Source organism: Gopherus flavomarginatus, chromosome 1, assembly GCF_025201925.1.
Source record: "Gopherus flavomarginatus isolate rGopFla2 chromosome 1, rGopFla2.mat.asm, whole genome shotgun sequence".
Classification (NCBI taxonomy): Eukaryota; Metazoa; Chordata; order Testudines; family Testudinidae; genus Gopherus; species Gopherus flavomarginatus.
The window spans coordinates 168,123,342-168,150,806 of NC_066617.1; the positions used below are offsets into that span (position 1 = coordinate 168,123,342).

The following is a 27,465-nucleotide window of genomic DNA, read 5'->3' on the forward strand; positions in this document are numbered from 1 at the left end:
AAAAAACTCATTTAAAAATGGCCGTTGGGGGCGATGCGGGGCCTCTGGTCCAGGGGGTTCGCAGCTAAAATACCCAGAAATTATTTTTTTCCCGCGGCTTAAAGCAGCCAATCAGCGCGCGCGGCGCCCGGTTGCCTGGTGTCGTTAGCAAGCGGGAAGTATGGCGGCGGCAAGGAATGAGGCGGCTACGTTGGCTCTGGGAGCCAGGGAAGGTATCGGGGGCACTGGGGACTGGCCGGGTGGGTTACCGGGATCCTAGGCAATCTTGGTAGTGGGGCTCAGGGGTTCATTTCGTGTCTTTTTCTCCCTCCGTTTAGTAGTTTGGTCACGCGGTGCATCATGGGATATGTAGTTTTTTTCCTCAGCACAACCTGGCTGTTAAATCAGGGAGTGGACTAAAAATCCCAGAGGGCTTTGCGCTTTCACATCAACTCCGCTCCTGAAAGGGGCGCAGAAGGATCAGCTTGTTATCGGAATGTCGGGTCCGCCTAGCTGAGAGCCAGTGACAGCCAGATAGAGACAAGGAAAAGTTGCTTTATTCTGCAGAAGAAAGGAGAGTTCTGTACCTTGGTACAAAGTCTAGTCCATAGAAAAACCAAGAATCTTTTATACACACTCACACACAGGCTTCGGTTGTGTTAGCATTTGACTGGTGGTTAGCAAACCCTGCACTTCTGCACTCTGCTCAGCAAAAATTGGCTTAGGACCAGCTTCAACTGCCTCAAGACCGATAAGGAAAGACAGTTCTAAAGTTCAGGCTACTGTGTCCGTGAGGTGTCCAATTTCCCCTAATGATTGCCAGCTATTATAAGGTTATTAGCTGTTCGGGGATTGCTGCTGACTGTCACAGTCCCGTCCTTCGGGCCTGATAATCCAAATTGTCAGGCCCGATATGCAATTTGCGATCAAGCTGGAGGGAGAGATATTGTGTTCTCCTAGGGACAGTAGAGCCCTTAGTAACAGCACTACACAAACGTTTTGCACATTGCAACATTACCCAAACAACACATAGAAAGAAAATAATCCATTTGACAATTTTTCGGAAAAGGCCAGTAAACCATGACCCAAGGTCTGAGAGGAGGTCCTCAATATTAAGGGTATGATCAAGAAATACAGTGTGGAAAACAACAGCTGCATCCTTGATGGCCTGCAAATCCTCCTCAATTAAACCAGAGCTATTAATATAAAAACAGCATCTTTCCCCAATGCGAGCACAGGCCCTCCCACGTCAGCATTCATGGCATCTAGCACGCACCTATTTTGCAGTGTTACTTCTGCTATGTCATCGATATCTCGCTGTAACTTTTGGAAAGCATCCAAAAAGGCATTAGCTGCTTTTTCAAATTCTGCAGAAATGTTTACCACTGCCCTTTCCAGCTCCGCTACCCTCAGTCCAGGAATAAGTCCATGAATAAAGGAATGAAATCCCATTTGCCTGATAACTAGGGGGGTTTCGGTATGTTTAACTTGAGCCCCTTTAAGGGTGTGAAGAGCTTGTGAGAATAAGTCCCCAGGTTGAGAATTTGGCATGAGTCCAGTGTAGTGTTTACTTGAACATCTGGTAGTACTCTGGCCACACCACACTGGCCATGCCAACCCGGCGAGAGAGCTTTATAAGCATTATGGCCATGAATAAAATACAGACCAGGGCTCTATAAATAAAGGGTGAGGGAGCTTCTTGCTACTTGGTGGCGCCAATCTACCCTAACATCTCGATGTTTGGAGTTGCCAAATACCCGGCCCCGGCACCACCAATGAGATGCATTCAAATGTCCCATGGCATGGGTGTTGTTTAAGATATCCCCACAGTATGTAACAGCAAACAAGTGTGATGTAAAGCTTACTAGTGCGCCCTGGCATTCAGAAATTTTTACAAGGGATGAGTGAGGTGATAAAATGCCAGAGGAGACGTCCATATAATATGCATGGGTCTCATTTATGGGACCCAAGGGAAGGAATGAAGGAAACCACTCCCCTTGATAATGTTCGCCTGTCAATTTCGGAATATAGGCCATTTGAAACTGGTAGGGAGGTCTCTGGGTGTCTACACCAATTTTTAAGGGGTAAAAGGTTCTAACACCAAACCTAAGGGTTTGATCGCAGGCTTCTAAGGGGATGTAACCCAGTTCCTTCCCGATCCCGTCAACAGCCTCAAAACATAGGGCCAGCTTATACCCAAACCCAAGGATATCAAAGAGAGGGACCCCTTGGGCCTCCCAACTATGATGCCAAACCTCAGAAGTTTTCCCATACTTATCAAACTGGTATTCTCCTTTCCACCACCACTCGGCTTTCCGCACCACTTGTAGGGAGAGAGTTTCAGAAAGGTTTAAAGGTACAGCCCACAGTCCTATTCCTTTCTCAGAACGAGTTTGGTGACACAACCAACAGTCAGACAAGTGTCCCAATGTGTCCAGTCACTGAAGAGGTTTAGCCGCTGGGCGCGGGTTAGCTTGTACAAGAGGCAGGCTCAGAAATAATAGCCACCGCAGCACCATCTGAGAACCCATAGTCACAAAGTCTCAGGATTTTGTTCGTCGGAACAAAAGCTTTAGTCCCTTGAGAGGTTCAGTTTTCCAGGTATCGTCTGCTTCTGGCTCTTCCGGGTCGTGGTGGGAAGAGCTGGCGGTGCTCCCTTGAAGTCCGATGTCATCTGCTTCTGGCCCCGGCCTAGGGGCTAGCTTGATTCGGGTGTGGTGGATCCAGGTATTCCATTCCCTTACTCAAATTGCAGTGTGGGAGGTAAGAAGGACTTGAAAAGGGCCAGCCCACCGGGGTTGGAGAGGCTCGATTTTCCACTTTTTTACATAGACCCAATCCCCTGGCTGGATCAGGTAAGCAAGTACATCAGCCGGTAAGGACTGAAATTGGGCTGCATCCCCTTAGAATACCCATTTTTCAAGGCTGAAGCATTATAATATTGTTTGTAGAGCCGTTATGTCTACCTGTCAGTCTGAGATACTTATATGGCACCCATTACTTTATTATCACAATCTTGAATGTTTTACTTACCTCTCATACTTGTGAGGTAGAGAATTATTGCTGCTTTAGAAGGGTAACTGGGATGCATAGAACCTAAGTGACTTGCCAAAAGTCACACAGGAAAGTCTGTGGTGGAATATGGACTCCCAGCTCTCAAGGTAGTGTCCTAATCACTGGGTTATCCTCATTTATTCAGTCTGAAATATTCATTTGCATAGCCTCAGAGATACAAATGATAGAATTCAGTTATTTCTCTCTCATCATGAATGTGTCTCTTTATACTCCTTGTGAATTGGCAGTGCACGTGCTCATACTTCTTTTTTCCCCCTTTCTCCAAGGTTCGGTAGTTAATTGGTCAGGCCAGGGGTTGCAAAAGTTGGATCCAACATTACCCTGTGATGCTGACATTCATACTCTAATTCTGGATAAAAACCAAATAATTAAACTGGAACACCTGGAGAAATGCAGGAACTTAATGCAGGTCAGTATTATATGATTCAAATTGGTCGTGAAATAACTTAACCACACTCTGCTTGTTGAAATATTTCTATCACAACAATTAATTAAATGAGTTCTAAATGTTCCTTTTTCATGGTAAACTGACTACGCTACTTCCTATATTTCTGAATGGAAGAAGTGATAACTAAAAATTAGAGACTTTTTTTCAGTGCAGTCTCGTGCAGGTCTTCAGGTGATAGTAGCACAAATTGTCTCCCTGGTTACCTATACAATTCAGAGAAAATTTACTTAATTGTCTTTAAAAATATATATGTGTGTGTGTGTGCTGGTGCCTGGTACTCGGATATTGAGTGAACTCAGTTCCTAGTGAAGTCAAAAGTAATCTTAATTCTGGTATTTCCTTACTCTTGAGTGCTTGCCTCAACCATAATAACGTTCTTTTAACATAGATTTTCCATGTGTAATAAATAAGTATGTATATAGCACTTTTCTTCCTCAGATTTGAGAGCTGTTTACAAGAGAGTACATCGTTATCCTTATTTTACATTGGGTATAACTGAGGTGGTAGGAGGTTAAGTGACTCAAAAGGTCACATACAGTGGTACAGCTAGATGTAGATGCCTATCTCATGACTGTTAGTGCTATGCCCTGTCACCAGACCATGCTGTCCTCCTTTCATTTGCACGCTCTTAAACAAGACCCTTCTCAGTTTGACCTATAGTTCATCTACGTTGTTATGTTTTGTCAAAAAACTTTTTATTGGTGTTTAAAAAGAAAAATACGTACCAGTAGTTATAAAGGCATGAAAATAAACAATCACAAATTCCAATATCACTTTTAGGGCAATCCATCTAATAGCCAGGCCTTTGCAACATAAAATGTAAGACCGCAGTCATAAGTGAGTCCTGTACTAATATATGTAAACTTCCAAGTTACGAAATATACAACTGCTAAAATGAATTGACTGGCAAATAACCCCTGGAATAGGATATAAAAAATTATTAACACAAGGAGAGGTGAAGGAAAAAATAGAGGTAAAACAGGATAAAATACAAGAAGCAAAAGTGCTAACTGTAAAATTTAAATGGTTTTAAATTCTGACACTAATGCCTTGAGGGAGGGATAGCTCAGTAGTTTGAGCACTGGCCTGCTAAACCCAGGGTTGTGAGTTCAATCCTTGAGGAGGCCACTTAGGGATACGGAGCAAAAATCTGTCTGGGGATTGGTCCTGCTTTGAGCAGAGGGTTGGACTAGATGACCTCCTGAGGTCCGTTCCATATTCTATGATTCTGTGAGTCACTTAGGCCCTGATTGTGCAAATACTAATGTCCATGCTTAACTTTAGTCCCAGGAGTCTATTGAAATGAATAGGGCTATTCATGGTAGTACAGTTAAACACATGCACACGTATTTGTAGGATCAGCGCATTGGTCTCCACAGGATATCTCTAACAAGTCCAAGTCCATCATTAACTATCATTGGAAGTGTCTCCAGCCAGGCATGAATAACAGTCTTTTTGAGTCCCCTTATTAGCTTCCAGAGGAGAATCTAAACTAATATATGAAAGGAGTCTTTCAAGCCCAGTGCTCACAATATTGGCTTAGGACAACATTATTTTAATTTGTGCTTTGACCATTTATGTAGAAATTTATCATTCCTAAAGCCCATACATTACATTTGGGATGGACTAGTATTTAGATTTATTATACCTGCTTGGAGCTACAAATGCACTGTGAGTTCACACAAGCAAATTTGAATTCAGGCTAAAATTATAGATGAAAAACAGAGTAGTTAATCCTTTTCACAGCTGAACTACAGGTCCTATTGTATCAGAGTAACTATAACTAAGACATTATCAGTTTTACTACTTGGTGTTGACATATCAAAAATATGTGCAGATGATGGGGTCAGCTTTTCATGACGCTTCATATTAAAACATATATTGGTATCAGTACATGGTATCTTCACCATGGTTAAAGGGCAGTAAGTGCATCTCCAATATGGATTCACGTTTTCTGTGAGTTCTTGATTGTAGGATTAACATTTGCCTAGGTCTTAACCCTTGCTGACAAATTCTTAGAGTAGAAAGTAGCTATTTTAAGGGGTCCGTATTTAAAACGTAATTACAATTACTCTTTTTCTGGGGATAAAAGCTATTTTTTGACAGTTATGTAAAAAAAATTTTTATCCTCCACTATGGTGAGGATGAGCAAGTAGATTTTGATCCTGAAATAGTACATTTTCATGGTGACTTTGCAAAGCTGATTTAAAATACTGATTACCAGTTTCTAAATTCATTCCAAGTTTCAGTTCCTTTGGTTTCAGCAGGTAATAGCCCATGAGAATTTATCCCAGTTTGTTATATGAGATTTTAAGAGTTTGATGAAGAAAGAGTTTGTATGGTTCTGCAGTTGGTCTTGTCCACGTTATTCTTTGTGTGAAAATGGAAAATCTAGATTTTTGTTGGGTTGGTTATTTAGCTGTTAAATCAGAGCAAGGTCTCTGATAGGCTGTGTTGTTCATACATTTTAATAGTAAAAATAAAACATTTCTTATGTTCAACCTACAGCTTTCAGTAGCCAACAATCGACTTGTAAGGATGATGGGTGTGGCAAAACTGACTCAGCTCCGGGTACTAAACTTGCCTCACAACAGTATTGGTTATGTGGAGGGGCTGAAGGATCTGGTGCACTTGGAATGGCTAAACCTGGCAGGAAATAACCTTAAGGTGAAATATTTATTCTTTGTAAGTTTTGTGAAATCTGTAGTTCAGAATGTAGTGGGTAAATTGGGAAATACTGAAAAAACATCACCACATAGTCTGATTCTGTTCCCATTAAAGTGAATGGGAATTTAATGGGAGCAAAAATGGATCATTTGTGTCTTTCCAGTCTCTGAAGTGGAGAAAGTCAGTATTTGTGTAAGGGATCTCCTAGGAAAACTGACATAAATAACTGAATCCCAAAATATAAAGGGATTTGGGTAATTTTTTGAAATGCAGGTCATATACTAAACTTAATAATCTTGTTTTTAATATAGTTATCTTAATAATATAGTTTTGAAATGGTACAGTTTGTCCAGTCTCATTAGCTTCAGAAAAGATTGCAGAATGTTGATATCAACTTTTATTTAACAGAAAAAGAAAGTCTCAGAGTAACTTATATGATGATTTCTCTTGTTGTAGACCATAGATCAGATCAATAGCTGCTCATCTCTTCAACATCTTGATTTGTCAGACAACAATATACCTCAAATAGGAGATATCTCCAAGCTTTTGTCTCTAAAGGTAAATGCTTCCTAACCTTTCTGTCTTTGGAATATTCTTGCAAAAACCAGTTATGATAGTAACTCTAAGCAGATAGCATTTTTCATTATCCATTCCCTTTTAAAAGCATTTTAATTAATCACTATAATCGTTGTACTACGGAGGTATGTACAAAATTATTATCCCATTTTAAAGATGAGGAGATGGAGGCAGAGAATTTGTGATTCACTTGTGATCAATCTGTAATTTTGCCACAGGCCACACAGTGAATTGGTATGAGTGTAGTGATGAGAACTTAAGTTCCTGGCTCCCAGTTTTCTTCTCAAGCTATGTCTACACTACCACAGTAAGTCGACCTATGCTATGCAACTCCAGCTACATAAATAACATAGCTGGAGTCGATGTACCTCAGGTCGAGTTACTGTGGGGTCTACACCGTGAGGTGTTGACAGGAGAAAATCTCCCATCAACTTACCGTACTCTTCTTGTCGGGGGTAGCATACAGGGGTCGACTGGAGAGTGATCTGCAGTAAATTTGGCAGGTCTTTACTAGACTCACTAAATTGACTATCAGTGGATCGATCTCAGAGCGTCGATCCCCACTATAGTAGAGACCTGCCCTCAGAATAAACTCCTCCTCCTCCTCCTCCTAAGTACTGGATCAGGACAAAGCAACTTCTGCTACCTCTTCTGCATTGAACTATCTGCATAGGAAAAAGATACGTTTCCAAATTTACTTTTAAAAATATCGGTAGTTAGAAACCTTAAAACCATACATTTTATAAAGGAAATTTTTGCTTTTAAATATGAGGTTATTTCAAGGTATTACTATTTTCCCTGACTATAACAACCAATAATCTGTTTGCAAACACTGGCAAATCTTTACATTGTCATTTCACTCTGTGTGTGTTCTGCAGCTATCACTGTTCACAAAATTCATGTTTTGACCAAAAAAGCATGCATTTCATTACAATATTTTTGTTTCATAGACTCTGCTGCTGCATGGAAATATTATAGCCTCACTTCGTATGGCACCTGTTTGCCTTCCTCAGAGTCTGATTATTCTCTCTTTGGCAGAAAATGAAATCAGAGACTTAAATGAGGTAAGAAATGTGAAATATTTATCCTCAAAATTTTACTTACAGTAAAAAAGGATAGCTCTTTTGAGAGCAAAGTATCAGAAATGTAAGTAAAACCAGCTTTGCTTTCTCAAGATATGCTAGTCTACTGGGGTTTATTTGTACTAATTTGTTTCTGTAGTAAAGAGTCATGCAGTGAACAACTACACAAACCAGCTGATCCTCTGGTTTGGATGTTTTCCTTAAAACCAAAAAGAAATGTGTTGGGATGGAAGTTTTAACTTTCAGCTGTCATTTTTCCCCTTCCTTGTTTAATTGCTCAAAGATACCCAAAATCAAGTCCAAGGGCCAGATGTTGCCTACAAATTGATAAAATACTTCTGGCTTTTCTTCCTGTATCTGCAGAGTGAGAACAAATCTGATCAATTGCTGGCTTTGACAGAGAAATCCAACAAACAATTTCTATTCTCAAAGGATAGGTTTGAAGTGCTCACTCTGGACCCAAACTTTCCTTAAGTTTGTATTCGTAGTTTTGGTTTGGGCCCATCTCTGTTCTGTTCTTTTACCATGAAACAGATGGCAAATATTCTGGCTATAGTTGTTGTTGTTTATTTATTTATTTTTTAATTTTAAAGTAAGTAGTTGCTCCTGCCAAATTGTCAGCGCAGCCTTCGTGTTGGAGGAACCCATTAATTTGGTCAGATGTACATTCCTCCATCCTTTTCCTTAGAATCCCATGGTCACAGTCCAACTTTTCTACTGATTAGCCTGACAATGGTAAGACACTCTTCTGTCCTGTGCTGATACAGAATAACACAAATATCTAATCACGCCACACATACCCAGGCACTGAAAGGAGGTGATTCTTTCCAAAGGCCATGGAGGTTGCTGTGTTACAGGAAAGTAGATGGTTAGATGGCAGCGGTGTTTACGGTATTGTTAATACTTCTTTCTTTTTTGAAGTAGTGTATGTGTTGCAAGCAAAAATTATCGCATCTATAATGCTGGTACTCCGCCCAAGATAGCTAACCAATGGAAATACATTACATTTTCTAAACATGGAGTAGTTCTCTTCTGTAACAAAGACATTCTTTGTTACAGATTTCTTTCTTGGCTTCCTTTCCTGAGTTGGAGCAGTTGTCAATTATGAACAACCCTTGTGTGATGGCCACACCTTCTATTCCTGGATTTGACTATCGGCCATATATTGTCAGCTGGTGTCTGAATCTTAAAGTTCTGGATGGATATGTGATTTCTCAGAAAGAGAGGTAAAATAATTTTTTTAATTGCTCTTTTTAAATTGGTTAATATGTTTGAATAAAGTGAAGTAGTATTTTATTTTTGTGTGAGTGGAAATGTATCTCCAGATCAACTGCACTTACCCATTCTGTCTCTGTTTGCTACTATATGTTTCAGTGTAGAGGAAAAAATACTCAGTCTCTGCTTGTCATGATTCATTTCATTGTGAATAGATAGTGCACAAAATACAGGTTGTTCTGGACATGGTATGTTTCTACTCAGTATATTGCTGCTCCCTGACCAGATGAGCATAACTCCTATAAGGTTTACTGTGTGAATACTCACAATTTAAAATTCACTGTGTACTTTCTGTGCAGATTCTGCAATATATGCTTATAAAGTTTGTTTCAGTGAACGTTTCTGCTAATAAACTCACTCATTTGTATGTTTATAGAATACAAAAAGGAGTATGAATGCAGGTGAAGCAAATTCATTAAAAAAAATTGAACAGAGAATGGATGAGTGAAGACCATTGCCAGCCTACGGGCTAGAATCTCAGTTGCAGAATAGATCTTCTGTTTCACAGCCCCTTTTTGTGAGGGATTCTTCATCCATCAGTTCCTCTGAAGATCCCGGTTTCTCTGGCCTTAGTGCAGGGGACCATGCTTTGCATTTATATAACAAAGGCACACAGTAAAAGAAAAGTTACAAAGAGAGCTTAGCAATAAGAAAATGACTTGTATATAACTATGATTTTATGCCAAGACAATGACTGTGCATTTTCTCCCCACAGTTTGAAAGCAGAATGGCTTTACAGTCAAGGTAAAGGACGATCATATCGACCTGGCCAGCATGTACAGTTAGTCCAATATCTAGCCACTGTTTGTCCTCTTACCTCTACATTTGGTCTCCAGACTGAAGAGGATGCCAAACTGGAAAAAATACTGAGTAAGCAGAGGTGAGAACATTTTAGCTTGATCTTTCGATGGCACTTAGTAAGTGCTATTCTATTCAACTGAGGGGTTTTAAGGATAACCTAATTAATTTTGACAATTTAGGACCAGGTCCTGGAAGCCCTAACTGTTGTAAGTAAAGTGGCTTCAGTGAAACTACTTGTGTGCGTATGGATTTATACAATTAGCCCCTTGTTTTAGAATGGTTTTAACCAATTGTTTTTTCCACTGGTAGTGACAGTTCCCTTCTGCACCACTAGTTTAATTCTTATTTTAAAAGAGAGTTTTTAAAATTACTTGGATTTTGTTTCTGTTTAGGCTCCACCAGAAGCAGTTGATGTACCAAAGCCAAAATGAAGGGCCACCTACATCCTCTACTCCCAACAAAGTGGTGACTGCTATGTATGAACACAACAGTCCAACCCAAGGGCCCCAGATAGTTCTTGAAAGTGGTAAGATCCAAATCTGCCACTGTGATCTAATCTGAGTTGGTGATGGGAGCTACTGTTCACTGTGGAATTGAACAAAATAGCTGTTTGCACACAAATAACTTTGTGAAGGGAAAATTAGCAATGTAGTCCTACTCTGGAACAGATCCTTCAGATTTTTATTGTATTTGTTTGGATTGTTTTTAACTTAAGTAATACAGGTATTGGTATACTTTGTTTTCTAATACCACTTTCATCATCATAAGTAACTAATAATAATTAATTCTATTATGTGCCTAGTACTTTTTGACTGTTCTGGCTAGTTAGACATTTCTTCTTGGGAGGGACAATTTCTCACTGTTTTTGTATAGTATACAGCACCCTGGTATATAGTGGAGTTCCCTGGGTGCTGCTGCAGTATCTATGCTAAATAATCATATGATTGCCATTGTTAGCCCTTCAGATCGTATTACTACTCAGTAAATACTTGGGTTGATTTAAATAAATAAATACCAGTCGATTTAAATAAATAACTTATATATTTAAATACTGTGTAGTCTAAATTTGGCTTTCTGTTTATCTAGAACCTGTTATCCAAAGGAACTCTTGGGTTGGGCCAGGCTCCAGTGATGACCATTCCTATGCAGTTAAGAATGTCTTTCCAGCTTCAGTGCAAGCTGAAAGAAGCTGTCGCAAGGAGCTGTACCTGGAGGACATACAGACTGATGAGGACAAACTGAACTCTAGCCTTCTGTCCTCAGAATCTACTTTTATGCCAGTTGCTTCAGGACTGTCTCCAGTATCTCCCACCACAGAATTAAGGCTACATGGAATCAATTTGAACCTAGAAGATGATGATGATGATAATACAGTGATTGTATTTGTGAAAGAGGTCAATAAGGATGAGGATGATAACAAGGAGGAAAAGACCTCTTGGGTTACAAAAGAGTGTTCCATCAAAGCAGCAGAAACTGTGGAAACTCAAGAGGAAGATAATGAGGATGGAATATTGCCTTCCCCTAGTCCAACAACAGTCACTGCTAACTCAGCTGCTAATATTAATGACTGTTTAGCATCTTCTGTTGACCAAGTTCTGTGCAACCACCTCAAGCTAATGGATGATGAACCATTAATTAAAAATCTTTATATTGACCAAACTATAGAGAGAAATTCTACTGATGTATCAGCTGCTGTTGATCAAGATGCTGAACTTCAAAGAATGAACAAAGCGGCCACCAAGCTTCAGGCCTGCTGGAGGGGATTCCACGCAAGAAACTACCATCCCAGAGCCAAGGAAGTGCGTTATGAAATTCGGCTAAGCAGAATGCAAGAGCATATTGTTTTCTTAACTGATGAAATAAGAAAGTAAGTCAAAAGTCTTATTTTATGTTCTTATTCGCAAAACTGAATTAATGTAATCAGAACAGAAAAAATAACTTGTTCTAATGCATTTTAGAATGAGTGTAAGCTTTTCTTGGCTTATGGAACTAGTTGTATGACTGTAACTCTATGCACAGTAGCTCTTGGTATGCTAACACAGAGCTACTATGATCACAGCAGGAGTCAGCTTTCTCTTCTGTCTCCCTTATCAGCATGTATGCAACTCCCCTCTCTTCACTGTAGCTCTATCTGCACGTGTTTAGTTAAAGGGCAATTTTCTCTCTTCTTCATCCTCACACTCTCAGGGCAATATAGTCTAATATATAAGCAATATAAGATATTCTCTTAGAGTTTACTGAGAGCATGAATGGTTCTGAATGTGAAAAGTGGTTTTCCAGGATCCTTGCTGAGATCACAGTAAATCAGTGTTGAGGGTATTTGTTTTTTTCATTTTTAATATGATGGTCTTCTCTGAAAAGTGACTGTAACAAGGCATCATAGGAGTCTACGTTTGTATGATTTCATCTCAAAGTTGCTCAGTTTACAAGATTATTTTCAGTCAGCCCTGTAAACTCAACCTGGGATCTGAGTGAGGCTCTAGGATCATTCCATCTCATCACAAGTAATAAAGGTTCCGTGAGTCAAATTAAGCCCTCAGTGATGCCTGTGAAATCCTATTGCTTTTGGATGATGCCTTTGGTTACATATGTGTAATCCACTAACTTATGGTTGGGTTTGAACAGGTGCATGCAGAACCTTTATTACTGATGTTGATGCATGAAAAGGGAAACATCTCAGCTTGGCTCTTAGACCTCAGTTTGAGTAATGAAACTAGAAAAGCATTGGCTAAAGTGAGCAAATTTTATACATAACCAATGAGTCACAATAAAATAGAATCTCATAAAGCCACTTTCATAGTATTACTTTACAGAAGAGACCAACCCTTCACAGTTGTTTGTTTGTAATTACCCACATCTTAAAGCTGACAGGAAGCAAAATTGACCTTTCCTGGCCTGGTGGATCCCTTACTAGAAAGTTGTCGGCTAATAGCTGTATTGTCTGTCACTAGCAGTTTGAAAATGTATATAAAAACCCACGGTGGTCTCACTTTTTTCCATGATTGACCAAAGTGATGGATGTATCTGTGAAAAGAGTTCCACAGAAGGAAATGAGAGCTCTCTGATGGGGAGTTCTATAGAAACAGGTAAACAGTTAAAACAGCATGAGGACCCTATGTCCTTCAGATACAGAGGATGTTCAGTAGACCATGGAGAATGGAGTATGAAAAGCTTTAACAGTGAGCAGGTTAGTAGTTTTCTCCAACAGTATTTGAAGTCTATTCAACTGCTAAAAGATGCTGATAAGTCAAACCACAATATTTAAATGTTTGCTCTGTAGTATCTTTCAAGAATAGCCTAATATAAAATTATGCTTTTATACAAATGTACTGGTATTGTCAACCAGAAAAACAACTGCTTTATTTCAATATTTAAAATGAAGTATCTTGGGTGTGTGTGTAGATTAAAAAAAGAAAGAGAAGAAGAAAAGATTCAAAAACTTGTACAAGAGGAGGCTCTCAGATACCTTTGGAACCAGGTAAGCCTCTTTCTTTCTTTCTTATTTTCCTATTTACAGGTTAATTAAAAAGCATGCCACTAAATACATATTCTTTTAAACTATGCAAAGTGTTGCTCATTCTTGCAAAACTGACCTTGCACTCTAGATGCATTACTAGAAGGTTATCTGCTAATTGGCCATAATGCCTGACATTAGCATGCTAGAAAAAGTATGCAGAACCATCTGCAAAATTAGAAACTTAAATGTTTCATTAACTAAAAATAAAATCAGTTTGGAATAAAGGTAAGGAGAAAATACAGGAGAAGGTAAATGAGTCAAGTGAGAGCAAATGGGAAGCAAAACTGACTTGGCATGGCGGATCACTTACCAGAAAGTTCTGTTAATGGCTATATTGTCTGCCACTAGCAGTTTGAAAACCACAGTGGGTTTAGTGAAAGAATAACTGGCTATTGCCACAGTATTCTCTGAATGACTTGAGAAGATTATGAAACCATACTAGTTCTGAAGGCTACACATTGTTCTTTAACTAAATTCTAAAGCTAAAAGATTGATGCTACACCTTATAGGTGGACCCCTTTGAAAGAGTTGAGTACTTCTGTAGTTGTAGTACCAAGATAATGAAACCTTTATATTCTTTTTAAAATGTGTTGTCCTGTCTTATAATTTTCCTCAATGGTTTGGTTTGGTTTCTTTTTTCTTTTTCCTTTCCCTTTTTTTGCCTCCCCTTCCCTCCTCTCCTCTATTTAACAGTGGGAAATGAATCTTTCCCTTCTTTGAGGCAAAGTGCAGTTACTTTTTATGTAGTCCTTGTATCTTACATTGAATATTAGATTGACCTTCCAATTTACAAAACATTCCTAAGAAACAAAGTGCCTTTATTTCCCTTATTTAATCATTCATTTTTTTCCTATGGTTTACAGGTTAGATCCCTTCAGCAGTGGCAACTTTCAGTGAACCAAAACCTTAGCACTTGGCAGTGTGGTGTTTCTGCATCAAGTACTTTGTGTCCATCCAAACTATCTGTCCCGTCATCCGGGCTCAATCAAGAAACCTCTCCTGTTGGTAGTTCTAGCTGGTTGGTTTCAGCTACTGAAGCTCTTCATGAGAAAACTTTACCTGAGTTCCCAGACTCTGGCTTTCACTCCTCCATAACTGACCAAACTCACGTTAATGACTCTCATAGCTCTGAAAAGAGTTCCACAGAAGGAAGTGAGAACTCTCTGATTGGGAATTCTATAGAAACAGTCAAACAGTGTGGTGATCCTGTCTCAGAATGTATTTCAGATACAGAGGATATCCAGGCAGACCATGAGGAATGGAGTAAAGCGAGCTCAGATAGTGAGCAGGACAGTAGTCTTCTCCAACAATACTTAATGTCAGTTCAGCAGCTAGAAGAGGCTGATGACAGGACAAGTTGCAGTGATGGGACAGAAAGGAGTGGGCCACAGACAGCTGCATCAGAAAAACCGTATTCTTTGTCTGATGCTGTTTCTATAAATGTCTCTCAAGACGTACCTTCAGCTGCACAAAATGAAATTAATCAGACACCAGAAAGTTACAAATTGAATTCAGGAGTAGTGGAAGAGAAGCAAACAGAATGTGATACTTCATTTCAGGGGCTGCATGTTGGCATAGCTGTGTAATAGGCTTAGCTCCATGGAAAATTAGAGAATACAGTTAATTTTTTTTTTTTTTTTTTTTTTTTTTTTGCCATTTATACAGAATTTGTATTCTTTTCGTATATTCTATTCTGGATTCCTAGACCCATGTTACCAGAAAGACTTAACTTTTAATAGCATCTTGCTAAATCTTCTAACTGAATGTTGATGCTAACTATGCTAAACTGAAATGAGCGAAGTTCTCTGTGGTGGACATTGTGCACTTTATTTCTTAATGACTCTTGTATCTTAACTGGTTTTCATACGATATAATTCAAAGGATTATGATTTTTTCCTGTTGGCTCAATTCAGCTAAAGTAGATAAGTTTTAGTAAGTTTTTATTTTTCCTAAAAGTCAGAGTTTGAGTTCATGTTCTGTAAATAAATAAATAAATAAAATAAAAATAAGGAAACAGCATGGGGAAAGATAGAAATAGAGGAAGAATGAAGACTATCTGTGCATGTATCGGTATAAACTGACAGGAAAAAGGACAACAAAAATCACTTAATAGAGTTTCTGTGGACCCAAACTTGAGTATTTGTCAAGATTTTCAAAAGTAAGTGCTCTAAAACTAGAATCCTAAGTTACTGACAGGACAAGTTGCAAGTGATGGGGCGGTAGGCCAGAGACAGCTGCATCAGCAGAAAAACAAGATTCTTTTATGTCTTCTTTTTTTAAGACAATTGAAGCTTCTGAGTTCTCTGCACCTTTGAAAATAGGCCATTTATTTAGAAGCTTAAGTATGGACTTAAGAGAGTCAAACTTTAGGGATGCATTTTTAAAACAAGTCTTGACCCTTGTCTCTCATACGGCCCAGTCATGCTGTCCTTTCTCAGGTAAGACTCATGCTAGAGTCAGTGGCAGTATTTCATGAGCAAGGGCTCCAAAAGGACCTAGTGACATAAGCATATACAGTGTCCCTCTCTGCCAAGTGAACCACAGCAATGTGTGTAGAAACAAGATGAAAACATAGTTCTGAAGGGAGCCATACTGGTGTGGTTAAAATGGGAGGCCTGATGACCTAATTAGAAGTATTGAACTTTCACAGGGATGGCCCTGTTATCTGCTGGTATCTCCGGTGTAAATATTAGGAGGAAATTCCGTGAGTTGAAGCTGTTTTCTGCCCCTGTGCTTTTTGGTTTTTTTTCCCCATGTAAAGGAGCATTAAACATTTGATACTAATTGGTTTTAAATATTAATTGTAAACCTATGTGTGTCTGAATGTTCTGATTTAGTTTTGCTACACCTTCCTTTTAAACTCTGGGGAAGCAGTGACAGCAGATAAATTATAAATGGCAGTTATGCATAATGCAAACCCCACTTTATCCTGTTATACATCGTTCAGGGAAATAAAATAATCTTCAGTATGGCACAAAAGTAGCAATAGAAAATTTTGTGCTGTGTAATCGGGAACGGTCATCAGTAAAATAAAAAAAATCCTCAAATGCACTGTAAGGCAGAACCTCCAGATCACTAGTATTGCATTTTGCAACATGAGAGATGAATGGTTTTTGAATTATTTGTGTGAATTTCTCTGAGGTCAATGAAGCTAATCAAGTGAACAAAGGTAGTTTTCACAAGGTCAGCTATTGCTTCTTTAAATGTAAAGTGATTTTTCCAAACATGTCACCTTGTTAAATTCTGGAGATCATAATTTTTTAAAAGCCTTGATTCCCGGTCCCTATTTGGTCCTGAGGATGGAATTCAGCCCTGTGCAGACAGCTGGCAGAAGGCCAGCGAACCAGTTGAGTCCCCAAAATAGAGCTGAAGTGGAACTCAAGTAGTGTATGGACCTTTTACCAGCCCTGTGCACAGGCGTGAAGTTCACCTTGAAAGAATAAATCTTATCTTTATATATAATACAACCTTTTTATTTTTCCAAAAGTCATAGGGGATGTTATATAAGTATTGAGTAATCCGGGAATTCTTGTTGTAATTAAGAAGCTAGGGCACTTGACTTATTTTGAATAATGAGAATAATTAGATAATTGAGGTTGAAGTATATTAAATATACATCTTGCCACCTCATGCTAGTTAAAACACATCTGTAATGTAATTAGGTTGGCATTTAGTTGATCTAAGGAGGTGTGAGATCTTTACTTTCAATGAAATCAATGGCTGTTGGGGAGCTCTGCATCTTTCAGGATCGGGCCCTTAGGGGGGTTGGTGATTTTGTATCAATCTGGTGTGGAACTCTCATATCTCTCTTTAAAGGGACTTGGAGTGTACATTAAGTGTGAGAAGATTTCTCTGCGGTACACGAAACAGTTGCCAAATCTTGAAAGGAATCCCTAAGTGGTGATTTGGTGGAAGTGACAAGTTCTCTCTCTAGTGACAGAATGTCAGTGTAATAGATTATATGTTGAAAAATAGTTAGAGCTCTCTTAGTTTCTTTGGATAAGAACAGTATCAATTATTGAAGACTTTAATTTTGCTATTTTATATAAAAGTGCCTCATTTGCTGCCAGGAACTAAGCTAAGAAGAGTCAACATATGTTGTGTAAGTGCCAAAAGGTAATACCGCCGTAAAACTAATTTTCCATGGAAGCCATAGAAGTTCATAGTATTCCCTGTAGTAGTGGGACTTGCAAACACAAATGCATGAAGACTTTTATTTTACCTGATATCTGTATCAACTTTTACTTGTAACCTGTACATCCAACTCTCTATATAACATCCAAAAATCTTTCGTTTTGTGAAGATATAGCAAAATATATACCAACTTATAATATTCAGCTGTATCTTGTTACTTTTTCAAAAGCTTTGAAGCACAAAATATCTCTTCTGTTATTGTGTGGTATATCTTGCATGTGTAGAAAACAAATTGCCTAAATTTACCATATATAAACATATTTATATATATGAGAGAGAGATTTGGATTAATAGCTTTTGCAGGATTAAAAGTAATTAGTTGTACATAAGCAAAAAAGTATTGTGTTGAGCAGCATGAAATAAAAGGCTAAATAATATCATAAATATAGAAAGGAAAAGAGATAACAAAAGATAAAGTAGAAAAATAGGAAATAAAAACATGATGTATGCTAAAATAGGCTTATCTGAGCTCACGTTCTCAGATAAGCGATTTTTTGTAGTGGTGTCATACTTTAATTTATGGCTCAATAATTACTTTTTCTTAGAGGGAATAAAATTTTAAAGAGTAATTTGGTCAGTTCTGGGCTATGTGTACCTCCAGTCTTAGCTGTGGTCTATGTTGTTTTGGTTTCCTTACACTATTTCTACATTTTTATAATTGAAGAAGGCAGTTTATTTTAATTTCCACTTCATGTAATAAGTGATAGACTGTGAATGTTCACAGGGTAGAATTTGGATAAATGGAATTGAAAGATAATCTTAAAATGCAGACCATTAAAAATCTATTTAGAGAACAATGGATTTATTTATTAATCCTTGGGAAGAAGAAGGTGGGGAAATTCTCCATCAGAGAAGACAGACAGATCACTATTTCGGTTTTCTTGTATGAAACCTATGTAATGATTCCTGTAGTGCATTCTTCAGGTATCTAGAATAGTCATTGAAGTCAATGGGAGTTGTGAGTATATAAGGAATTTAGAATCTGTTGCTCTAGATACTTTGGTGGTGACTAATCCGTCCTCTACATCCTCCCTGCCTCCCTCCCCGCTTTATGTTGTTTGGTAAACAAAATGAATGAGTGCTCTAAGAGGGAGAGCTTTTCAAAAGCATGAAGCAGTGGTCTAATACTGCTCCCATTCACTTCAAAGGAAGCAGAGTTAGGCTTACATTCAGGGGTGGCTCTAGGCATTTTGCCGCACCAAGCATGGCAGGCTGGCTGCCTTCGGCAGCTTGCTTACGGGAGGTCCCTGGTCCCATGAATTTGGCGGCAGCATATGGGAGGTCCGCCGAAGCTGCGGGACCAGCAGACTCTCCACAGGCATGCCGCAGAAGGCAGCCTGCCTGCCGCTCTCTCAGAGACGGGCAGAGCGCTCTCTGTGGCTTGCCGCCCCAAGCACGCGCTTGGCGTGCTGGTGCCTGAAGCCGCCTCTGCTTACACTGAGTGCTCTAGCAAATCTCATCTTTATAGAAATGCTTTTCCCACAGTGCAGGTAAAATGTTAAAATTACAGATTTGGTTTGATCATTCTAAAACACAAGTATCACTGAACAAATGGCTGTGGAAGCCCTTGATAGATTAAATGGTGCAAGTGTAACAACTTTTATAGATTTATTTCTAGGAGACCTCTAACATTCATGCTACACCTAATAAGAAAATGTACTTATCAGCCAATCTGTGTGTGTGTGTAAATAAACTCATTTTTATAAATAATGTAGAATGCCATTGAGCTTGCAAATTGTTCATGATTATATTATTTTAAAAGTATATTGACATTGTTATGACCTTTTTGTACATAATGTCTATAGAACTCCAAGACTTATTTCCACTTGTGATAGATTGTTTGGAGAACTGGCCAAACTCAAGAAATGGAAGATGTATTCCTCTGAGTCTATTTTGGTTCATTTTATTTGAGTTGAATGTATATCTAATTTGAAATGGAGATGCCTTGAATGAAAATGCAGTATATAGCTGATTAGTTCCTCTGCTTTTGATCAGTGGAAAGGAGACTTATTTCTATTTTCTATTTTTTTTTCTTGAAGTTTGTGCCACTCAATTAAGTAAACTTAAAGTATAGTGAAGCCTTTCAAAAGTCTCCTTCTTTTAATAATAGACCATTTTCCTACTGTAACTTTCTAGGAAGTGTTTCACACAACATATTTTTTCTGGTCCCATGGTTTGTGTTGGTGGCCATGACTTGTGCTATCTTAAATGTTCACGTCACTTCAGCAAAAAGTAAAACCCAAGACACTTAACTCTTATAAACTATTTAATAGTATTTACAATGAGTGGTGCTTTAACTATGAATAAGTGCCATACCAAATCTTAACTTACAGAACTAATAGGTGTAAATAATTATATAGGAGACCATTTTATGGCTTCATTACATTATAAATACAGTGGGCTAAATTCACCCTAAGTGTAACTCCACTGAAGTCAATTTTGTTAAGTTTGAATCTTTCACAGTAGTAGTCTATCTCTAAACTAGAGTCTTAAAAAACAACAATTAGGCCTTGATTTGTCTTTATACTTCTCACTATTTTCTATGAATAATGTTGAGTGGTTAAATTGGTACAATTCATATATTTTCTATGATTGTTTACACTTACGAATGTATTGGTTCTGATACTTAGTTTGTACCTCTGAGTTTTGATTTTTAAATAAATTATTTGTACATTTATTGGGTATGTTTGAGCTTGGTGCTAAGTTTATAGAAATATGTCTGATAGCCACTTTCTTTCAGTTAAGAGTTTTCTGTAGTGCCTTTAATCTGAAGCTCTTTAAGTGATTTACAAATATGAAAATCAGTAAGTCATAATAGTCAGTAAGGTAGGTATTGGATTTTATGCTTGGATGCAGAGAGATAAAGAGGTTAAGGGACCACCTTACCACTGATGAAAATTGGAGCAGGACTGGGTTTTAAGTGACTTGCCTAAAGTTATGTATCAAGTTGTTGATAGAGTCATGATTTTTGAGGTCCTGACTCCCAGTCCCCTGATTCAAACTCTGTTTTTCAGGTTGTCTTATGATCAGATTAAGAGGGCTTGGAGGTGTTCTGCACAAAACCATGACTTTGGGCAGAGGATACAACACATTTGCTGCTCTGTTTTTAGATCTTCTTTTGCCTCACATTGTTTGATGCTCCTGTACAGTCTTCTTTCCTCCCAAAGGACTAAGGCAATGGATGACATCCTGGGGAAAAAAAGAACAGAGAGCTTAAAGCAAGTAGCTGCTGAGCTGAATTAACTTAGAAGTGCAGAGAACCAAAGAGTTGAAGCGACACGAGGCTTTGAAAAAAGCAAAGTGAATATAAGGTGTGAAACGGCCATTGCACAGGGGCAAAAGGCACTGGGGTGGTTAGTGCCCAACCAAAGTCCTGGGGAACACAGCCAAGATTTCTTTGAAGTCCATCCTACAACCGTTCAAGAAATAAATTTAATGAAAAGGAGCAAGATCAACTCTGACTAGGTTAAGAGCCAGACTCGCAGTTGCAAAATAATTCCAGTGTGGAGTTTTCTCTTAGTGCAGTTAAGGAACCATTTCTAAGCTCTAAGAGTGCTGTACTCTAGATGGCACAGGAGCATTAGCAGAGAAGTGTCTCTTGATGCAGTATTGCAGCCTTTAGTGACCAAGAACCTTCAGAGATGGGGATTTCAGTCTTCCTTGAGCTAGGGAACACAAGGTCCAGGAATGAGAATCATGCCAGGAAATCATCAAGAGGTACAGAATTACAGGGTAACTTAATCTCCCTCTAATACTATAGGACTGCCAGGTGGCTGCCATGCAATTAAAAAAAAAAAAAAATTTCTAAAGGTCATTTGGATTTTACCAAACCAGCCAACTCCCCTCCTTCAAAATATTCTAGCAGCTCAGTACCGTGCAGAGCCATATAGAATTGCAGGTTGTTACAAAACCTCAGTTAAATAAAAAAAAAAAGTCATTCAAAATATTTGTAAAAATGTGAGGTTTTTGTTTTGTCTGCAGACCCTGTAGGAAAAATGATTCAGTCCTGATATTACAGCCCTTTTCTTAGCACATGAGAGCCAGAAGGTGAAATGGAGTAGAAACTAAAAGTTACACTGATTGGTTTAATTTCTATTGTCCGTTCTGCCTGAGATTCACAAAATAAAGAGCATTGAGTGGTAAATATTCAGATCTTTAGATTAAAGTGAGAGAATTTTACATTAACATTTGTAAGGAAATTAGTTTTTATTTTTAAAATAAGATTATGCAGAAAGTGTCCTAACCAAATTATTTTGGGGTACGAGAGGGAAGTCAAGGGAATTAGGCCAGATCCTTATCAGGTCTAAATAGGCATAGTTCCACTGGCTTCAAAACTCTTTAAATCATAATGGGCTTCAATGGAGCTTTGCTAATTCACACCAGCCAAAGACCTGGCCCTTTTGTCAATCCTGATACTCATTTTTTCGGTATTCCTAAAGCCTTGGCTGGGAGCCCCTGTTGGATTCTTAGAATGTGTATGGGGTGAGTTTGAATGCCATATTTAATATAAGTAATGTGGCTTTAATACTGCAGCTGCTCAGTTCCAGTATCAGTCATGTCCATATTTTGACTTTCATGTTTATAAAAGTGACATTTTAATCTTCAGCCACAGCAGGAAAACATAGGTGTGGCTATTTCAGAGAGACAATTCTATGACTAACTGCATGCAGAAAGTAGCTGCTGTAATTGTTGTGGATAGCAATCAACTGTTCAAACTTGCTGAGAGCAGTAGATTTTTCTTTTTAAAAGTCTCACTTTTCTGCTTTCTAAATATCTGGTAAATCAATAGAAACCTGAGCTAGATTGCAAATTCCCTTCTCGCAGGCCTTCCTCTATAGCAGTGGTTCCCAAACTTTAACAACCTGCAAAGCCCTTTCACTAAAATATTGCATGGATTTTCTCCCTTACCTCAGCATAAATTATAAAAGCAGTGATCTTGGCAATATAAAATTTGTTTTAATGACATGCTTATTACACACTATTCATTATTATTTATCATTACAGTATTTTTATTACATTATGAAAATACCAACTCTTCTGAGATCTCACTTTTATAGCTTGTATCATTTTTGATTAAGCCTGTTATAAGACAAGACTCCTATCAGAGGTGCCAGTAGAAAAAAGAGTAGCAAGGGCAAAGGCCCTGGGGCCTGGTGGGCCCTGTCAGAAAAGTGTGGGGGGGCACAGAAAAAAAGGGAGGGACCTGTGCGGGGGCACGCCACTGGCACATGACCCTCGTGCCCCCTCCCCCATACTGGCACCTCTGGCTCCTATGTTTCATCAAGGAATATCAGATGTGAAACAGCATGAAGGTATTTAAGAAGCCAAATCACAGAGTTCCTCCTACACGAGCATTTGGGTCTTGAGCAGTCCAGGCAAACAATGCACATTACAACAAAGCTTAAATTTGTTCATAATTTAAAAACAAACACTAGCAGCCTATTTAATTTTAAAAACAGCAAAAAATATCCACCTCCCTTTCTATTTCATAAAATGAGGCTTGAAGTGTAAATCTTCAGTATGATAGATATGCTTGCTTTGAACTGCTTAGCTCTTGGAAATCCCCAAGGCTCCGGGATGCTGGTGCCATGCTGCCTGGGGTCCCTATGGACAGCTCTGTCCGCCATTAGGGAATTTTTCCCTGACAACTCCCTGTAACATTTTGTGAACTGCCAGGGCAGGGGTGGCCAACCTGAGCCCGAGAAGGAGTCAGAATTTACCAATGTACATTGCCAAAGAGCCACAGTAATATGTCAGCAGCCTGCCATCAGCTCCCCGCATCGGCAGCCCCGCCGATTTGTGCCTCTCCCTCCCGCCCCACACCACCTGTTCAGCTGTTTCGTGGCATGCAGGAGGCTCTGAGGGAGGAATGAGGGCATGGCAGGCTCAGGGGAGTGGGTGGGAAGGTGTGGAGTGGGGGCAGAGCCAGAGGTTGAGCAGTGAGCACCCCCTGGCATATTGGAAAGTTGGTGCCTGTAGCTCCATCCTCGGAGTTGGTGCCTATACAAGGTTCTGAAGAGCTGCATGTGGCTCCGGAGCCATAGGTTGGCCACCCCTGCCCCAGTGATTCACGAACCCCAGTTTGAGAACCACTGCTCTATAGGGAAGCTCACATTGGTGTAACTACACAGATGTAAGTACTCCTATGTAGTTGGAACAGTGCACATCCCTAATGGTCCTTAGTTTACGTATGTTACTGATCTGAAGGTGTATCTACATTAGAGATTTGCTACATTGATTTAGTTGCAATAGTGTGTGCACTCTGTAGGGCTCTGAATGACTTTGAGTATAAGGACAGTACTTCTTTTGTGTGGTTGGGAGACACAGAATGTTGTGATTATCAAGAGCTCAGTGTGTAACATTGATAGGTAGCAGTTTTGTTGCTGTAAGGAAAAACCATGAATCTGCCAAGGAACAAGAAGACTCGGTTAATAAAATATAGCAAATTTTGTGCTATTTCTAATAAATAGATTAAATCCTTCTCTTTCCATTCCTTACTTCCCACCTCTGCATTCTGTAAAGTGTCCTGTGATGAGGTGTATGAAGGGGCTAAGGAGCAGCTGTGAGACCATGTGACCCCCCCACACACACACACACGCTCCAGGTGGAGGAAGGAGCCAGATACAGGCAAGTCTCACCTTACGCGGCGGTTCCGTTCTACGGTTAGTGCATAAAGCGAAAACAGCGTGTAGTGAAGCACTCATTGAGTTGAATGGCGGGCGGAATCACCCCCACAACAGATGCAGTTTTTATATTGTTGTTTTTCTTTTTTTCCCTGTTTTTGCCGACCACGCAAAGCTGAATTAGCGCATGTTAAATGCTCCTAAGGTGCGACTTGCCTGTAACTCAAAAAGGTGCAGACAGCATAGGAGGATAGACATCTCCTCAGAGCTCCTGAACAATGGCTGTCTTTTCCACCCTTCCTCTCAGGAGTGAGGAAAGGATAGAGACATCAAGAGCCCCGGCTAAGGGTGAACCCCCCCATCAGGGTCCAGAGGTGGGCTGCAGACCCTTCCTTTTGTGAGGATGTGGGATTCTTCGTATCACTTGGGACTTTGTTATCCTGGAAGGGGGTGAACCAAATTGGTGATCTGGCCCAAGGGCTGATTTGTCATGCACCCAAAGGCTAGTTGTCACATTATCGGAGAAGTTCACCTGGTGAAGTGGGGCCTGAATGTGGTTTACTGCCATTTCATATAAAAACAACATGGCATCCTTCACATGGCATGACCTCACAAGTATGGTGTGTGTCAGGTCGCGCTGCATGAAGGATAACACTTTGTAAAGAAAATGACAATGCAGGATTCTGTGCCCCATGCTTGCAAGGTCATACCAGCAGGTGTAGGGGCAAGCTGGCAGGGGCAGGAAAACCTGTATTTAAAAAAAAATCAGAACTGCACTCTGGAATGGACACCAGCGGTAAGTCCAGCCTGCTATCATGATCCTTTACATGGATCAGCCTCTGTTCATGAAAAAGCATTCAGGGAGAGGGAGTCAGTACTTCCATGGGTGCCCTGCACAAAGCCAGGATCTATGCAAGGAAAGATAGGAGAGCGCGTACATGTGTGTGCGGTGGGGAGGTTAACATCCTTACATACATGAGTTGTCCCAATTACTCATTTATTTGTAATGAGGTAGCATCAAAAAGCCCTAATTATGATCAAGGCTCTGTTGAGCATATCTGCACAAATACATAAAATACAGGCCTTGTCCTAACATGTTCACAATCTAGTGACTAGTGCATGAATAATAGTTGCAGGTTTGTGCTCTCCAACCTTACGTCCTCACTAGGTACCAAGACAGCCTCTTTATATTACATTTTTTGGGGAAAAACACACATAAAAATACATTCCTATAAATCCAATATTGTAGACAGTTTAGAATAAATTGATAAATGCGATAGGAATGATCATTGGGTAGTGAGATGTAATAGTGATAGCAAGCATTGTGCTTTAGTGTTATAATAGACTTTAATAAGTCATAAGAATGGCCATACTGGGTCAAACGAGAGGTCCATCTAGCTCAGTATCTAGTCTTCTGACAGTGGCAGTCTATATTCAAAGGCTGAATGGGTAAAACAACTTACAAAAGCTGCAGGGCTTGAAAAATGCTTAATATTGATCCTTCATGTCTCTCCATGTTGAATCATCAATGACTTATCACATTAGCCGCTATCCCTGATTTATCCTTCCTCACCTCATCTGCTATGAAATCCGTGTCAAATCTTTCCCTCGACTCTCTTAGCTAAATCTCTAACACCAAACCTAAAGAGAATCTAACAAGATTTAACCATAACAATAAAGATCTCTAATTTTGTGTAAAGTTCTATGTACAACTCCATTGCTATATAATAATAATTAGATCTTAAAATAGAGAACAAATATAGACCTCTTTTCAGATTAAATCAACATGTATATCCTATTCTACACCCCATTCCACATTTCCTCTTTGTTGGTGTGAGAGCTTTCTTTTCTGCATCTTTGCTGCAACTTTCTTGCTCAGGGGTGTGAAAAAAACACCCCCCTGAGCGCTGCAAGATACAGCGCTGTAAAGCGCCAGCATAAACAGCGCTGCAAGCTAAACCCCATGAGGGCTTGGCTACGCTGGAGAGTTGCAGTGCTGGTGGTGGGTTTACAGCGCTGCAACTTAGTAACTGTCCATACCTGCAAGGCACATCCAGTGCTGCAACTCCCTGGCTGCAGCGCTGGCTGTACACCTGGTCTGCTTGGGGTGTAACAATTGCAGCGCTGGTGATGCAGCGCTGCTCATCAAGTGTGGCCACCAAAAGCACTGTTATTGGTCTCCAGGGTATTAGGAGGTATCCCAGAATGCCTGCTCACAACAAACCAGAAGAATGGTTGAACTCCGAGCTCCCCCGAGCTGCTTATCTAAAAAACAAACACAGCTCCTGTTTGCTCGATCGAGCGGTGTTGAGCAGCTGCTTATGTGGTCTGAAGCAGAGGTGTAGCGAGCGCCCTCCGTACCCTCCGACCAGAGGGGGCCCCGCAAGGAAGGGGGCCCCTAAAAGTGGCAAAAAAAAGTAAGGTATAACTAGGTAAGTGACATTTATTGACGCTATTGCACAATCCATGTCGGTTTTACTGACAAAACCATGAAGTCATTATGATACATCACAATGCTATTGGCTACATCAGTTGTCTGTCGGTCAGTTTCGAATTTTAGTTGGACCCATTCAAAGAATGTGTATTTGCGTTCATAATGGCGGTCGGCAGATAAATGTTATTAATTTAGTTGTTTAGTTTTTTATCGTTTCCAACGCAGAAGCGTGCTTTGTGATGTCTAAGAGAATGTATAAGAGCGGAGCTAGTAAACGAAAGGCAGCAAAAGATGCCGAGAAGGAACTTGAGAAAATTCCAAAGTTGTCAACGTATTTTGCGCTGCAATCCAACGTACAGGTACAGGCACATGAAACGGACAGCGCTAGCAGCGACGAATCATATCTAGAAGTATCCAGAAGTGCTTCAAGTGAGGTCGAAGATGAAGCCAGTTGTTCTATCAAACAAACTGTGACAGATATTCCAGCTGCTGCCGGGAAAGAAGTATCTGAATCTGAACCACTGACTGATGATCCAGGAGATTGGCTGTCTATAATATTGAACAGGCAAATGTGTGACATTGTTGCACGTGGCCCACCGCAGCAGAATGAAAGTTACGAATTTCCATTTAACGAGGAGAGACGGAGGTTCACAAGTACTCATTTCTATTGAACCATGGCAAATGGTGAGAAAATAAGACGTTCATGGTTAATGTACTCAGTTCAGAAAGATGCCATTTTTTGTGTTTGTTGTAAATTATTTGGCACTGGTGACATACCGCTACGTCGTGGAACA

General features: G+C 39.6%; 1 protein-coding gene across 2 annotated transcripts; it reads left to right on the forward strand.

Moving 5' to 3' along the window:
- The first annotated feature begins 21 nt into the window (after positions 1 to 21).
- CEP97 (centrosomal protein 97) lies at positions 22 to 20,291 on the forward strand. Of its 2 annotated transcripts, none has more exons than XM_050957548.1 (11): positions 22 to 239; positions 3,321 to 3,463; positions 6,011 to 6,169; positions 6,626 to 6,727; positions 7,696 to 7,809; positions 8,887 to 9,053; positions 9,818 to 9,982; positions 10,296 to 10,429; positions 10,990 to 11,770; positions 13,306 to 13,381; positions 14,284 to 20,291. In XM_050957548.1, exons 1-11 carry the CDS (start codon positions 161 to 163, stop codon positions 15,004 to 15,006), a joined length of 2,643 nt encoding a protein of 880 aa, XP_050813505.1. In that variant the 5' UTR covers positions 22 to 160; the 3' UTR covers positions 15,007 to 20,291. The 2 variants fall into 2 exon arrangements, with proteins under 2 accessions (XP_050813505.1, XP_050813515.1); XM_050957558.1 differs by having other exon boundaries at positions 22 to 212.
- The last annotated feature ends 7,174 nt before the right edge of the window (positions 20,292 to 27,465 follow it).

Coding starts and splice junctions, on each gene's coding strand:
- CEP97 (XM_050957548.1), top strand. CDS start 161: ATGGCGGCGGCAAGGAATGAGGCGGCTACGTTGGCTCTGGGAGCCAGG. Junction 9,983..10,295: donor AAAATACTGAGTAAGCAGAG/GTGAGAACATTT, acceptor GTTTCTGTTTAG/GCTCCACCAGAAGCAGTTGA. Junction 10,430..10,989: donor CCAGATAGTTCTTGAAAGTG/GTAAGATCCAAA, acceptor CTGTTTATCTAG/AACCTGTTATCCAAAGGAAC.